This window comes from Apiospora kogelbergensis (assembly GCF_038363985.1).
Source record: "Apiospora kogelbergensis strain CBS 113332 chromosome Unknown utg000001l_segment0_segment0, whole genome shotgun sequence".
NCBI classification, from domain to species: domain Eukaryota; kingdom Fungi; phylum Ascomycota; class Sordariomycetes; order Amphisphaeriales; family Apiosporaceae; genus Apiospora; species Apiospora kogelbergensis.
In genome coordinates, this window is record NW_027117418.1 from 5,364,861 (window position 1) to 5,377,632 (window position 12,772).

At 53.7% G+C, this 12,772-nt stretch overlaps 5 protein-coding genes across 5 annotated transcripts; 3 read left to right on the forward strand and 2 right to left on the reverse strand.

The window, feature by feature from the left end:
- Positions 1-174: 174 nt before the first annotated feature.
- On the forward strand, positions 175-1,911 carry PG998_001719 (MFS general substrate transporter; the record flags this gene model as incomplete). Its single annotated transcript, XM_066868537.1, has 5 exons — positions 175-321; positions 381-404; positions 462-1,554; positions 1,612-1,693; positions 1,749-1,911. 5 exons carry the CDS (start codon positions 175-177, stop codon positions 1,909-1,911), a joined length of 1,509 nt encoding a protein of 502 aa, XP_066736952.1.
- A 3,020-nt stretch (positions 1,912-4,931) lies between these two features.
- On the forward strand, positions 4,932-8,938 carry PG998_001720 (Hsp90-like protein; the record flags this gene model as incomplete). Its single annotated transcript, XM_066868538.1, has 6 exons — positions 4,932-4,990; positions 5,145-8,033; positions 8,090-8,133; positions 8,187-8,446; positions 8,506-8,620; positions 8,721-8,938. 6 exons carry the CDS (start codon positions 4,932-4,934, stop codon positions 8,936-8,938), a joined length of 3,585 nt encoding a protein of 1,194 aa, XP_066736953.1.
- A 612-nt stretch (positions 8,939-9,550) lies between these two features.
- On the reverse strand, positions 9,551-10,572 carry PG998_001721 (uncharacterized protein; the record flags this gene model as incomplete). Its single annotated transcript, XM_066868539.1, has 2 exons — positions 9,551-9,947; positions 10,313-10,572. 2 exons carry the CDS (start codon positions 10,570-10,572, stop codon positions 9,551-9,553), a joined length of 657 nt encoding a protein of 218 aa, XP_066736954.1.
- Positions 10,573-10,776: 204 nt separating this feature from the next.
- PG998_001722 (uncharacterized protein) lies at positions 10,777-11,016 on the reverse strand (the record flags this gene model as incomplete). Its single annotated transcript, XM_066868540.1, has 1 exon — positions 10,777-11,016. One exon carries the CDS (start codon positions 11,014-11,016, stop codon positions 10,777-10,779), a length of 240 nt encoding a protein of 79 aa, XP_066736955.1.
- A 353-nt stretch (positions 11,017-11,369) lies between these two features.
- PG998_001723 (uncharacterized protein) lies at positions 11,370-12,473 on the forward strand (the record flags this gene model as incomplete). The annotated part of the gene is made up of 1 exon (XM_066868541.1): positions 11,370-12,473. One exon carries the CDS (start codon positions 11,370-11,372, stop codon positions 12,471-12,473), a length of 1,104 nt encoding a protein of 367 aa, XP_066736956.1.
- Between the last annotated feature and the right edge of the window lie 299 nt (positions 12,474-12,772).

Genomic DNA, 12,772 nt, shown 5'->3' on the forward strand with positions numbered 1-12,772 from the left:
CGCAGCACGATGGGCGGTGGTAGGGCTAGCGACGAACTGCCAAGGTAAAATGGCTGGCTCCAGTTCGTTTAGCAGCGTATCATCGAGCTTTTCTGCTGGAAAGGAAGACGATAGACTCTCTCTCTCTCTCTTTCTCTTTCTCTCTCCCGCTCTTCCCTGCTCGAGAGCGCAACGATGGCGACACCAGCAGCAGAAGCTTCTGCTGAGAAGGATGTAGCCATTGCCATGGTCGGCGAACATGTCTGCCCAATCGACCCCACTGTGGCAGCCAAAGCCGTTCGCAAGGTTGACTGGTTCCTCATCCCGGCCATGACCGTCGGTGTATGTATATTCACATTGTGCATACGAGTCAATTTTCACTAACACGACTCTGCATGCAGTATGGCCTGGTTTATTATGACAAGGTACGAACCCGTCCAGCTAGCAGTTTGCGGACATAGCAACAAAAAGACTGACAAAAGGGGGAGCAAGGCCATCCTCGGTTCAGCAGCCCTTTTGGTATGACTTCGGACCTGAAGCTCAGCGTCCCGGATCCGCATAGACCCTCCGTCGTCGATACTAGCCGCCTCTCCTGGGCCACTTCGCTCTTCTACTTCGGCATGCTAGCCGGTCTCTACCCCATGTCGTTCGCGCTGCAGCGATTCGACGTCGGCCGGGTCCTGGGCGTCATCGTGTGCCTCTGGGCGCTGATCTGCATGCTCACGGCCGCCGTTGCAACGTACGAGGGCCTTTACGCGCAGCGCTTCTGTCTTGGCTTTATCGAGAGCGTCATCCCGACCGCTTTCATGACCATTGTCGCCGGCTACTACACCCAGCAGGAGCAGTCCCTGCGGCAGAGCTGGTGGTTCTCCTCGACGGGGCTCTGGACCATCATCGGCGGCGCGCTCAACTACGGCTTCGCCCAAATCACCGGGGGCGGGCTCCATAGGTGGCAGTACATCTATCTCCTCGCGGGTTCGCTGACCTTCCTCTTCGGTCTGTGCTGCTTCGCCGTACCCAGCTCGCCAGCGTCAGCTTGGTTTCTCTCAAAAAACGAGAGAGTTGCGGCCGTGGAAAGGCTTCGTTTTGGACAGACCGGAGTGCGATGCACCAAGTTCAAGTGGTCCCAACTCCAGGAAGCATTCCTCGACGTGAAAATATGGCTGATTGCCATCATGATGGCATCCGCCTACACCGTCAATGGTGCCGTAAGTGGTTTCGGCCCCTTGATCGTGTCTACGTTTGGATGGAGCGCCCTCGAATCGATCATCTTCCAGTTCCCTCTGGGCGGCCTCTGCCTCATTACCATTCTCCTGACCGGTTGGCTCGGTTCGCGATACCCCAACATCAGAATAATGATGCTGATTGTGTGCTGCCTGCCGGTGATTGCCGGGTGCGCATTGATCTGGCGGAGTGAATGGAGCCACCACGCCGCCGCGCCCGTGATTGGTTATTCGATCACGGGCACCTTTGGGGCGGTAGTCAGTCTGATCATTACCCTGGGTATGTCAAATGTGGCTGGTCACACGAAGAAGAGCTTCACGGCCGCCACTACTTTTGTTGCTTACTGCGTCGGTCAGTATAAGCCCTAGACAGATCGAGGGCAAGACGTTTAGCTTACTTGCCTCCCAGGAAACATCATCGGGCCGCAAATGATCAAGTCGCAGACGAAGCCTGCCCATTACCCGGAGCTCTGGCTCGGTCTCATCATCTGGTAGGATGCTATCTAATGCTTTTTGAAATGACCCCTTTTACTGACGCTTCTCCAGCTACTGCATAACAATCGTGGCTGCCATCGCGTTGTATGTCGTACTACTGCGGGCAAACCGTAGCAAAGAGATGAAGTGCGAGGATGACATGGACGAGAGAGCCAAACTCGCATTCCAGGACCTGACGGACAAAGAGAACCCATATTTCAGATACGTAATGTAACATTTGCGGTGGATCGCGCTGCACCGCAGAACTCTATCGTATTCACGATTCCACCAGCTTGGAGGAGTTTTGCTACGTTCCCGCCTGAGCTAGCTACTGCTGACCCATCACCTGATGAAGCGAATTAGTCCAGCTGCAGGATGTTTGTAGGTCTACCTTGCGTCAGAGTAGGCAATGAATATTTGCTCAGTGTGTCAGAAGCCAAGGGATAGCACCAGCTGCCACAACTACTGGCTCTCTTGTGACACGTTGATGGTTTGGCGTGATGATCATGGGTTCGGACAATTGACTTCATTCCAAGTAGAAGGGAAACTTGGAAGCGACCCGCGGGTTTATCAGGGTCTCGGTCTTGTCGGTCGTGGGACCGCCTTGGGAGCACGTTTTGAGTGTATACCGAGCAGATGGATCTCACATCATCTATGGCTTCATTGACCAGGGATGCCCATGGCACGATCTTGATAAGAGACAGCGCTTGGTGTTAAAAGAGGCTTAGGTTCAATGTGGCCCAGTCGAGTGCTGATGTATCTTGCTCTAGCAAAGCTATCATTGTACACATATATGCCTGCACCTGGTTCGGCACGCACGAGGCGCCGGGGTTTTGATCAAGACCCCCAGCGATACTCCGATGATAGGAGAGAGGCTCTTCCAACACGATAAGTCAAGCGTTTGTCACCACGAATAGATCTTTGCACCAAGGCTGAGTAGATGAAAGAAGGAGGGGTGACGTTTCATGGCTGTTTTTAGATGAGGTTTATCCTTTGAATTGGAACGGCGGTTATACCGAATGCCTGATGATTCAACCCTCAACGACTTGGATGCCTAGTATCAAAGTATTAGTGGCTGCTAATATAGGGATCAGAGTTTCCTAGGCTTTGATTCGGATTTTACCATATACGTACATATCTGGATGTTCTCGGGAATTGATGATGGCCCCTGAAACGGCAGGATCAGAGTTGAAAGAGGTGACTAGGATGTTTACTTTTTTTTTTTTTGGTATATCACCTTACTCGGGCAGCGAGAGTGCGAATGACTGGTGGACACACCCACGGCCTGCCGCGTCTTCCCGAATAAGGTTCATATGGGATATGGGGATATGGTATCATGAACGACTTTCACCTTGAAAGCCAGGATAGCACACCTGTGAGGTTGTCGACACGCTTAGTGAGGAATTGACACAGACCACGTATTGGACCAGTTTGAGGTCTTTCTCCCTAGGGAGGGGGGCATAGGGCTACGAAGCCTTGATTGCCGCTGTCTTGCAACCGACTTGAGGGGGCTAAATTCACCAGACTTCAGTCCTAAGCCGTGCAAAGGCCGTGGGAAGTCGGAGCCGACCAGGATCATGGCTGTCGACAAGCCATCACGAGGGGCTATGGCAGGCTAGCTCCACCCTCCCGTCATATTTGTGTGTATTCCTTCCGTTTCTTGTCATGGCGTCGCGAAGGGCACTGGGGCACCAACCCGCCACCCTTTGATCGCTACGGCCCGGCGACCGAGGAAACAGTGGCGGTGGCGATATCCCGAGGCTGCTGGCTGCTGGTCTGGCTGGGTGTCTGAGTCTTGTTTCCTCTACCTATGTCCGGCTATCAGCAGGCCTTTGAGTTTTGCGCGCACGCGGCCGCAGGCAGTAGGCAGTCGGGCGTTGAGACGGGGTTGGGAGCAGGCAAAGCCATGAACAGCTCCGTGGGTTCTAGGCCAGTCTGTCTAATGCACCCGTTGGGGCTTGGAGCCATAATCCTAGTGTCGATGCAGACTTTCGATAGCAAATAGAATGGGAATAGCAAAGTGGGCTGTGGATGAGACGACAGCAAAATGGCCGCGTATGGCATTGAGCCGCAGATAGACAGATTGTTTCGCCAAGCTGCTGTGTCAGTGGGAACGGAACGACGCCCGTTGTTGATTACTGTCCGACTGTGGGATATTGTGCCCCTCTCTGGTTATAAATACACGATACAGAAAAGAAAAGCGCGTTGCTACAGTCGTCGCATGGATCCATCTGAACCGAGCGAGCCATCGACTTCTAGCAGTCCCATTATCGAAAGGTTTGGGTTAGGTGAGCCCAGGTGAGAGGGAGAGGCTACCAGGCTACGGCCCTGGGAGGAGTCATCAACGCTCAGATACCACTCACCACTAGATAGATGCCTTAGTTTCCATGCATGCTTCCATACTTTGGCTCTAGCTAGAGGCTGAGAGGGCCTTGGCTGCTTGGGCAGTCACTCGGGGGCTGCTCGGGGGCTGATAGCGGCGGATGGTGGACTTTTAAACACTGGCCAGGGCAGGCTAGTCCTGGATAGCGGGCCTCTAGGCACTAGGTGCTAGGCCTGTAGGGTGGTGGGTGGTGGGTGGTGGGTGGCCCCTAGCAGCCCAGCAGCCTATATGTAGGTGCTAGGGTAACTAAAACGAAAAAGATTAGTGGCTGTTCGATCCAAGGAGGGGAGGAGGGCAGTAGGAGGGCAGTAGGAGGGGTCCTCTCTAGCGCTCGCCTGGCCCGCCAAACCCACGATCGCAGTGTCCATCGCGGCCTCTCCACCCCCCACTGAACCCACTTGTCTATATGTGAGCGAGCCTTCATGTTCTTCTTACACACGCCATCACTTGATCACGGAATTTCGGAGCGAATCCGCCTTCTTTCTCGCTACCCGGTGACAGAAAGACGCTATCTGCCTGCTAGGTATACTATCTCGCTCTGAATCGCCCATGTCCCTGCCCTGGGCTCGGTCGCTCTTGAAATATCCTTATGTTACGTTACCGCACAATGCTTCATAATCGTCGTACCTCTCCCTTACACCTGGTTCTCGTCCCCGTGGGAATCTGTGCCATTGCCTATCTTGATCTGCCTCTTACTTGAGGTGTAGGCATCGGGTGTCATGGACCATATTTCGTCAGCTGCTTCGATCTAGTAATCGTCACCCTCCCGACCTAGACTCCCTTCTCTAGTCCTGCCCCAAACCCTTCCGACTGATACGAGCGGCCCGCCTGTTGTGTCTGTCCTCCGAGCCGCTGGCGCGTTGCCTCGAAGCATGGACAGACTATCCGAGGTGGCCCGCGAGCGGGAAGTGGTCAGATATGCCTCGCATCTGTAGGTAGAATATGTGCTGCGTTTTAGTTCTTTCTTACCTCGAGAGCCGTTCCCTTTTCTTCCTCAAGGGATGTTTGCGGTATGGAGCTTTAGCTGCTCGCACACCGCCCCCCTGCCCTCAAACCTTTATATTGCACAACTAACTGTCCAAAAGCTATGAGATCGCACATAAACAACAGCAGGAAACTGAACCCCCGTGTGAATTGTCCCCGAATACTTGCACAGATCCAGTCTTGACAAGCCTCTCTCAGCTTGGCGCTCTCCGGTTAGACGCCACCCGCTGTTTGATATCAATCTTCGACAGAACTCACCAGCACGTTGTTGCCGAGGCTACGCCCAACTCTGTTCTCGCGCCTGGAACCAGGGGTCAACATCTGTGGTTAGGGGGCACTGCGATTCCGAGGGCCGAAGGGGTGTGCGAACGTGTGCTAGTACCAAACTCCGATGCCAGGGAGACCAGCAGCGACCTGCCCATATTGTGTGTGCCTGATCTCATCGCCGATCCTCGATTCAAGAACCTCCCATATGTCGAGAATTCTCCAGATAACCGATTCTACGCCGGTGTGCCGATCAAATCACCAAAGAATATCAACATAGGCGTCTACAGCGTCTTCGGCAGCCAGCCTCGAGCCTTATTAGACGATGCGCAGGCCCAATTCTTGCGCGAGGTATCACAAACAATCTCAGGGTATCTTGAATCGAGAAGGTCCGATGAGAATCTGAGGCGCAGTGATCGCATGGTGCGAGGGATCGGCAGTTTCGTCGATGGAAAGTCCACGATATCAAGGTGGTGGTTAGGGGCGAACACAGGACCTACCCCTGACGATGGCGCTCCCGTCACAACTCGGCAGCACGAGACGCGACGAGGCAGCGATGTCAGCCCCCATACTCGCGAAACTGCACCACCACGGCCGCATCCATCGCCGTTGCAACCTAGCTTTGTAGGCGCACCATTTGACTTCAACAAATCTGACGACTCAATAAAATCCAGCACGTCTTCAGGTGCAACTGCGACGATTACTAAGACAAAGTCCAACGTCCTCGTGTCGAGTCCAATGGCTAAAGCACCGACTGACGATGACCATACTCTAGAAGTCAAAGATGTCTTCGCGGAGGCTGCATCTACGATACGGGAAGCTCTTGAAGTCGAGGGCGTGGTTTTCCTAGATGCAGTAATTGGGTCATTTGCCGGACTTGTACCTAGTGGGAAGCAACACTCTGCAAACTCTTCTATCGACTCGACCGTCACCACCCCTGGAAGTGAAGAAGGCTTTTGGAAAATACTGGAGAACTATGAAGGCCAAACGTGTAAAGTATTGGGCTCGTCAACTTCGGAGGACCGCACTGGCGACAAGGTATCAGCCGGTATCCAACGGATCAACATACCCGAGCGATTCCTCAAGACGCTTTTGAAGCGACATGCCAGCGGCAAGATATTCAATCTCGAGGAAGACGGCTCAGTACACGTTAGCAATTCGTCCGAAGGAGAATGGACCTGGTACGCCAGGCGCGACTCAGTAGTCTTCCCCTCTCCCTTGGAACGGTCATCGCACGGTGCCCATTCGCAGCAATATGAAGGCAAGGCCCTCTCGAACATATTTACAGGGGCCAAGAGCGTTGCGTTTATCCCACTTTGGGATTCCGGCAGGGAGAGGTGGTCATCAGGCTGTTTCGTTTGGACCAAAGATCCTGCTCGGGTCTTCACAGTGGATGCTGAGCTTAGTTATCTACGTGCTTGTGGGATGACCATCATGTCAGGCCTTGCACGTGTCGACACCATGATAGCTGAGAAAACCAAGTCTGATGTCCTCAACTCCCTGAGCCACGAGCTAAGGTCTCCGCTCCATGGAATTGTTGCGGCGGTCGAGCTGTTGGACGGCACCGACTTGGATGCCTTCCAGGGTGAAGTTTTACACTCCATGGAATGTTGCGGGCGCACCTTGCTCGATGTTATGGACCATCTTCTCGACTACAGTAAAATCAACAAGTTCATGAAGGACTCCAAGGACCAGTACAAGAAGGGCGCCCAAATGCCGAAGAGGCGAAATGAGATTCAAGAATCGTTCGAGTCGATGAGCCGTAAGAAGAGCTTTTCGTTCAGTTCCAAGATGACCAACTTGTCTACAGACATCGATCTCAGCCTTCTCACTGAGCAAACGATCGAAAGTATCATGTCGGGCCATAACTTTCAGAAAATGTCCATCCCGGCCGGGACTAGCAATATCGAGGCGTTTGGGCAGCATCCCAAACTGGTGAGTCCGATAGACATTGGCAATGACACACCATCCGTGTATCTCGATGTCGATCCGTTACACGACATCTCGTGCCGCACCGAGGCAGGCGCGCTGCGGCGGATTATCATGAATCTGCTCGGAAACTCCTTGAAATACACGACTCGTGGCTACATCTATGTTTCCCTAAGGAAGCAAGATTCGAACAACGTATTGTTGGTCGTCTCCGACTCAGGAAAGGGAATCAGTGATAATTTTCTCCATCATCACCTGTTCAGCGCGTTCTCGCAGGAAGACGCTTTGAATCCGGGCACGGGTTTGGGCCTGAAGCTGGTGCAACAGATCACCAAAGTCCTGGGCGGCTCCATCCATGTCGAGAGTCAAGTATCACGAGGTACTACTGTCTCTGTTACCCTACCCCTACTTTCGCCTTATGGAGCAGAAGAGAAGGACTCGGTATTTAGGGAACGGATTGAGAAGCTGAGGGGCCTTCGCGTCAGCCTCCGTGGATTTAAAAGGACTGTGGAAGCTGGTGGTCTACCAGGAAGGGCGCCGCCTTCGGAGATGTCCTTGATGGAAGAATTATGCCGCCATTGGTTGCATCTGGACATCTTGCAGTCACAGACGCGGGATATCCGACCAGACATCATTCTGTGCACAGATAAGTCCCTGGAAGAACTTGCCATCGAGGGCGCTGGTGCCACTCTGCCTCCTGTGGTAGTCGTTTGTCGCGATTCTCTAGCCGCCCACCGACATGCAATTATTCAAAGAAGGGGGAAGGAAAAGAACGTCCTAGAGTTCATCTCACAACCGTAAGTACCCCTTACCCCCTAGAGTGCCCCAGTGATCTGATTCTGGTTCATTGCAGAGCGGGCCCTCGCAAGGTAGCCCAAGCACTTGTTCTGGCTTTGAGTAGATGGAATGCCACTTCGTCTTCACGGAACGACATGCCGATTACCCCCCAGATTCTGCCTCCTGGTCTGAGCTGGGAAGCCGTCGCGGTAGCTTACTTCATCCTTCCCCTTCATCCCAGCTATCGCGAACGGCGTCTTTCTCAGAAGAACGCCGCTTCTGCAGGGGACCGCAGCAGCTCGAAGTCCTGACCGAGCTCGAAATCTGCCGCACGTCTAGGAATGTGTCGCCGACGAATGAGCAGAACAATTTACCAAATGGCGTGAGCGACGCAAAATACTTACTGGTTGACGACAACAAGATAAACTTACAAGTCAGTTCATCCCCCGCGTCGAAACCTCTTAATCCCACCCTATTGACCCTTGAATCTAGATTTTGGTTTCATTTCTGAAGAAGCTCAAAAAGCCATATGCGACTGCCAACAACGGGCTGGAGGCGCTGCAGAAATACATGGCCAACCCTGGCGATTATCGTTGCGTCCTTATGGGTAAGCACTTCTTTCCCATGCACCGGCTTTCTCCGCTGCATTTCCTGTCACATGCAGTTCTCACGAAAAGGAATATCCTCTAACTTGTCTGTCTGCATAGACATATCAATGCCCATCATGGATGGCCTGGAATCGACTCGTCGCATCAGAGAGTTCGAGCAAACTAAAGCCCAGCGTCCTGCCACAGTCATTGCGCTGACAGGCTTAGCAAGCGAGGACGTACAGCGCGAGGCCTATGCGAGCGGCATCGATGTGTTCATGACGAAACCTGTCCGCTTGAAGACTCTTGAGGATACAATATCCAACATTAACGTCTAGGTTTCCTTTTTCTTCTTTTACTCAAGCGAAGACGACTTTCTTATCATACATCGGCGCCCCATACCTTTTGTTTTCTGCTCATTTCGTGCAAGGCATTTATTTGCACCCACATCTCGCTTTGGGTTTGGAGCCGGCGAAAAAAATGCGATAGAGGGATTTGGTGTTCTTGTGGATTCTGCATTGACTTCGGGTGGTGCCCCATGAATTCCATGGGCTTGTTATGGCGTAGGTGGCAGCTACGAACGCATTGCCTTTTCTTCGCTAATGCCGGCGTGTTCACGGAGTTCTTGGGAAAAGCATACTCAGAGCGCTAGATTGAGGGCACCTGCAATGGTCCTCTCGTTATTCTGGCGTTAGCCCCTATACAAGCTGGCTGATTTGAAAGCAGTCGGTTGTCATTGGCCATCTTAGACAGCACGGCATGTAAGACTGTATGAGAGTTGAAAAAGATTTTAAGTATTATTATCCATATTACGATTTGAAATCAGGTAAACACGTGCCCATTGACAAGTGGTAACCCGCCTGGCGTCGCTATGTAAGGCATCTACGAGCATTATGAGTATACATATCATCTATCGGCTGGCTGCCATTTCAGGTCGTCTCGAAGCCCGCTTAAAGGGCCATGGCGCCTCCAACCAACGCAGCAACCCCAGCCAGTACGGCGCGTTGCGTGATTTGCGGCACGGCAGCCCCGCCGACGCTGGTAGTACTCGTCGGGGCAGCCCCGCCGCTGCTGGGCGATGCCGCCGCTGAAGCGGCGCCATTACCGGAGGAGCTGGAGCCGGAAGAGGAGGAGGCCGCCTGGGTGGGCTGCGTAACAGCGCCACCGCTGCTACCACCGGTAAGCTTCTCTAGGCCGGCCGTGACGGTCACAGCCTTGAAGAGGTCCTCCGATGAGAAGTCGGTCATGGTCTCCGTCACCGTGCCCGGGTCGTTGGCCTCGGAGCCAGCACCCATGCTGGTGCAGATGGCCGTTTGGTGCTCGGCCTCGCATCTAATACTCATGGTGCTGAGACGGGGGTTTATTAGCGTTAGATTGGAAGTTCTAGCAAGGCAAAAAGCAGGGCTAGTAAGAAATAGGCCAGGGGTGAGTGGATTCATGTGTTGAGAAGTGACGACAGCACCCTGCCGTGTTGATACACCAATGTGAGGGCAAGAATGGTGGAAAGGGTTGCGCATTTGCAGTCCTTACATCGACTAAGGGGAATCTAGATGAGCACCGCCAGCAAGGGGAAGGAAGGCGAGCCATCTTGGCACGAACAGAAAACAGAGCAGGTGCAATGACGCTTCTGTACTTGCGTACCGAACTGTGAAATAGGGAAAGATGAGAAGTAAAAGGAAGAAGGAAAGAGGAGTGAGGGGGCTGGCTCTTACAATGCAGGCGACTCGTTTAACTCAAAGGCATACGTGCCGGGCGCCATGCTGACGGTGACGCCGGGACCGAGCCCGCACTCATCGCTCCCCGGAGCGCATTGAACAAAGTACTTTGCCGAGGGGGGCCTAGAAGTGGCGGCGATGACGGAGGCCTGCAAGTTGTTGCCATCGACGCCGGGGACGAACATGTTTAAGACTGTGGTTTGGGCCGCTGCGAGACCGGCCGCCGACAGAAGATAGAGGGTGGTGACGGAGGGCATTGTGTATATTGATTAGATGGATTCGAAAACGAGTGTGAGCGGCGGCCTTAACGAGAGACTGGGATGGAATGCAGATAGCCAAGATTGTTAGTTGAGAGGGGTAAATCAGGAAACTTGTAGGTCTCGAGATGCGAACGATATATCAGAAAACCAAAACCGACTCCCTCCGGACTCCCTTCATTTCCCAGACGCCTAGCTGCTAGATTAGCTGGATTTTTGATACCCGTGCCGTAGCGCTGGCGTGGTCTTGTTGCTAGCGCACCTCGACAGCATCATGCGAATGCCCTGGATGCCCTGGATGCCCTGCAGCGGGTTCGCGCTAACCATCATCTCAGATTCCGACTCAATGAGGGGCCTGATGGGCTCCGCAGCGTGTTCCATGCAAGCATTGCAGGCTGATAGGCCCAATTCCGTCGTACCGCAGCCCTGGGCATCGCCCGGCATCTCAAATACCTAGGCCACTTAGGGTGTGTCGGTCCGCTCCTAGCAATCGCCTGTAATTGAAGCTTCAGCGCCTGCATAACACTGGCAAGGGAAGGACCACTGCTCGTTGAAGTTGATGTGGTTGACTCACCCGGCAAAGCTCACGGGTCTTGGCGGCCGTGGCTTGCAACCACGGGCCAATAAGCGTCACGCAGTCATCTGCTGCCTAAAGTGACTCGGCACCGATGGCTCGGAGCATTGCGGCTGTCAGCGTTCATCGGTACGATTTATATAAAAGTCGCAACTGCCCAGGTGGGTCGTTATCAATGGAGAGATCATCATGGTAACGACACTATACCCAGCTCAAAATCGCCATGCCATCGATACACCAGGCGATTCGGGATACGGCCGCCCGCACCGGCGAGCTCTGGACCCAGATTGCTCAAACCGACTACGCACCGTCGGCGCTTGAACAACAGAAATGCAGAGTTGTCGAGCTAAGCGAGGCATTGCACAAGTTGAATGCACAGATCGAGTCACTCGACAAAGATAGGGGCACCACTTTGATGAGTCACCGGAAATACCGAGACAGTGTCGTCCGACGACTCGCTTACCGGGCCACAAGGCAGCGCAACAGATACCAAGCCAAGGCTGCATTGGTAACAGAAGAATACTACGAGGTTCTTCGGCAAGAACACATAGCCAAGGAGAAGAAAGGCATGCTCGAGAGACAGTGCGAAGACGCCGTGATTCTACTCCAGGACCTCGACCATGTCGCCTCTCGACATGACCAAGCCCAGCAAGGACTGGATCGTCTCTGGGAAGACGTCTTCTCGCGCTCCGATTCCAATTACCAGCAAGAGAGAGCGCTACAGCAGAAGGTGGACGCAGCATACGCGTCTAAATGCCAAATGCTAGAGCGATACAAAGAGTCGAGAAACATGGCGGAGGCGCTGGCAGGCGCGTTGAGCCGAGTTGCAGCAGCCTTTGACGAGGTGAAAAAGGCGCTCGTCCAAGGGCAGATGAGTGGTGATGGGTCAGAGACCAGGTTCTTGCGAGAGGCTCAGAGCCAGGTGGACTCGGCACAATATCTCCTGAGGCAGGCGCAGTGTGACGAAGAGTCCGTAGGGGCCGCCGAGAGCTTATGTATAGCTTCTCATTCCGAGAAAGGGGGCCAATGGGATGGGCCCTACAGCACCATCATTTGGCGTGACAGGATCCGGGTATCAAGGAGAGAGCTCGAGATCTGCCATGCAGTGCTCAGACAGAGACTGCACATGGCCAGGGAACAATGTGAGGACGCTGAGCTGGCAGTGGAGGTATCCGAGGAGGCGTTGAGGAAATCAAGAGAGGATCTGCGCATGGAGAGGGCAGTGATATACCTCGAGGTTGCTGGGGCTGAAGCATTGTCCATGGCCAGATTGGAAGACATCAGCAGAGGGTCGTTGCCCGTCATTGCGGCTCCTCCCCATATGTGACAGCATAGCGCACGGGTACCTGGCATTGAACAAACAAAGCAAAGCATCCGGTAGCCGGGTGTGTTTCGTGCTCATGTGAATTGGTGGTGTTAACGGGGATATGCCGGATGCTCCCGAGGTTTAGCCCCGCGATGATAACCTAGGCGGGGAGCTTGGGCCAAACAAACCAAACTGACCTCATCAATCAAAACAGGCAGAAGGTGGACGGGATGGAATCCAAGCTCCAAATCTAGTTTTCCCGACTGTGCCAAGCGAGCAATTCCGACTTCAGTCAAACACAGCGGCCATTCGCGCCCTCG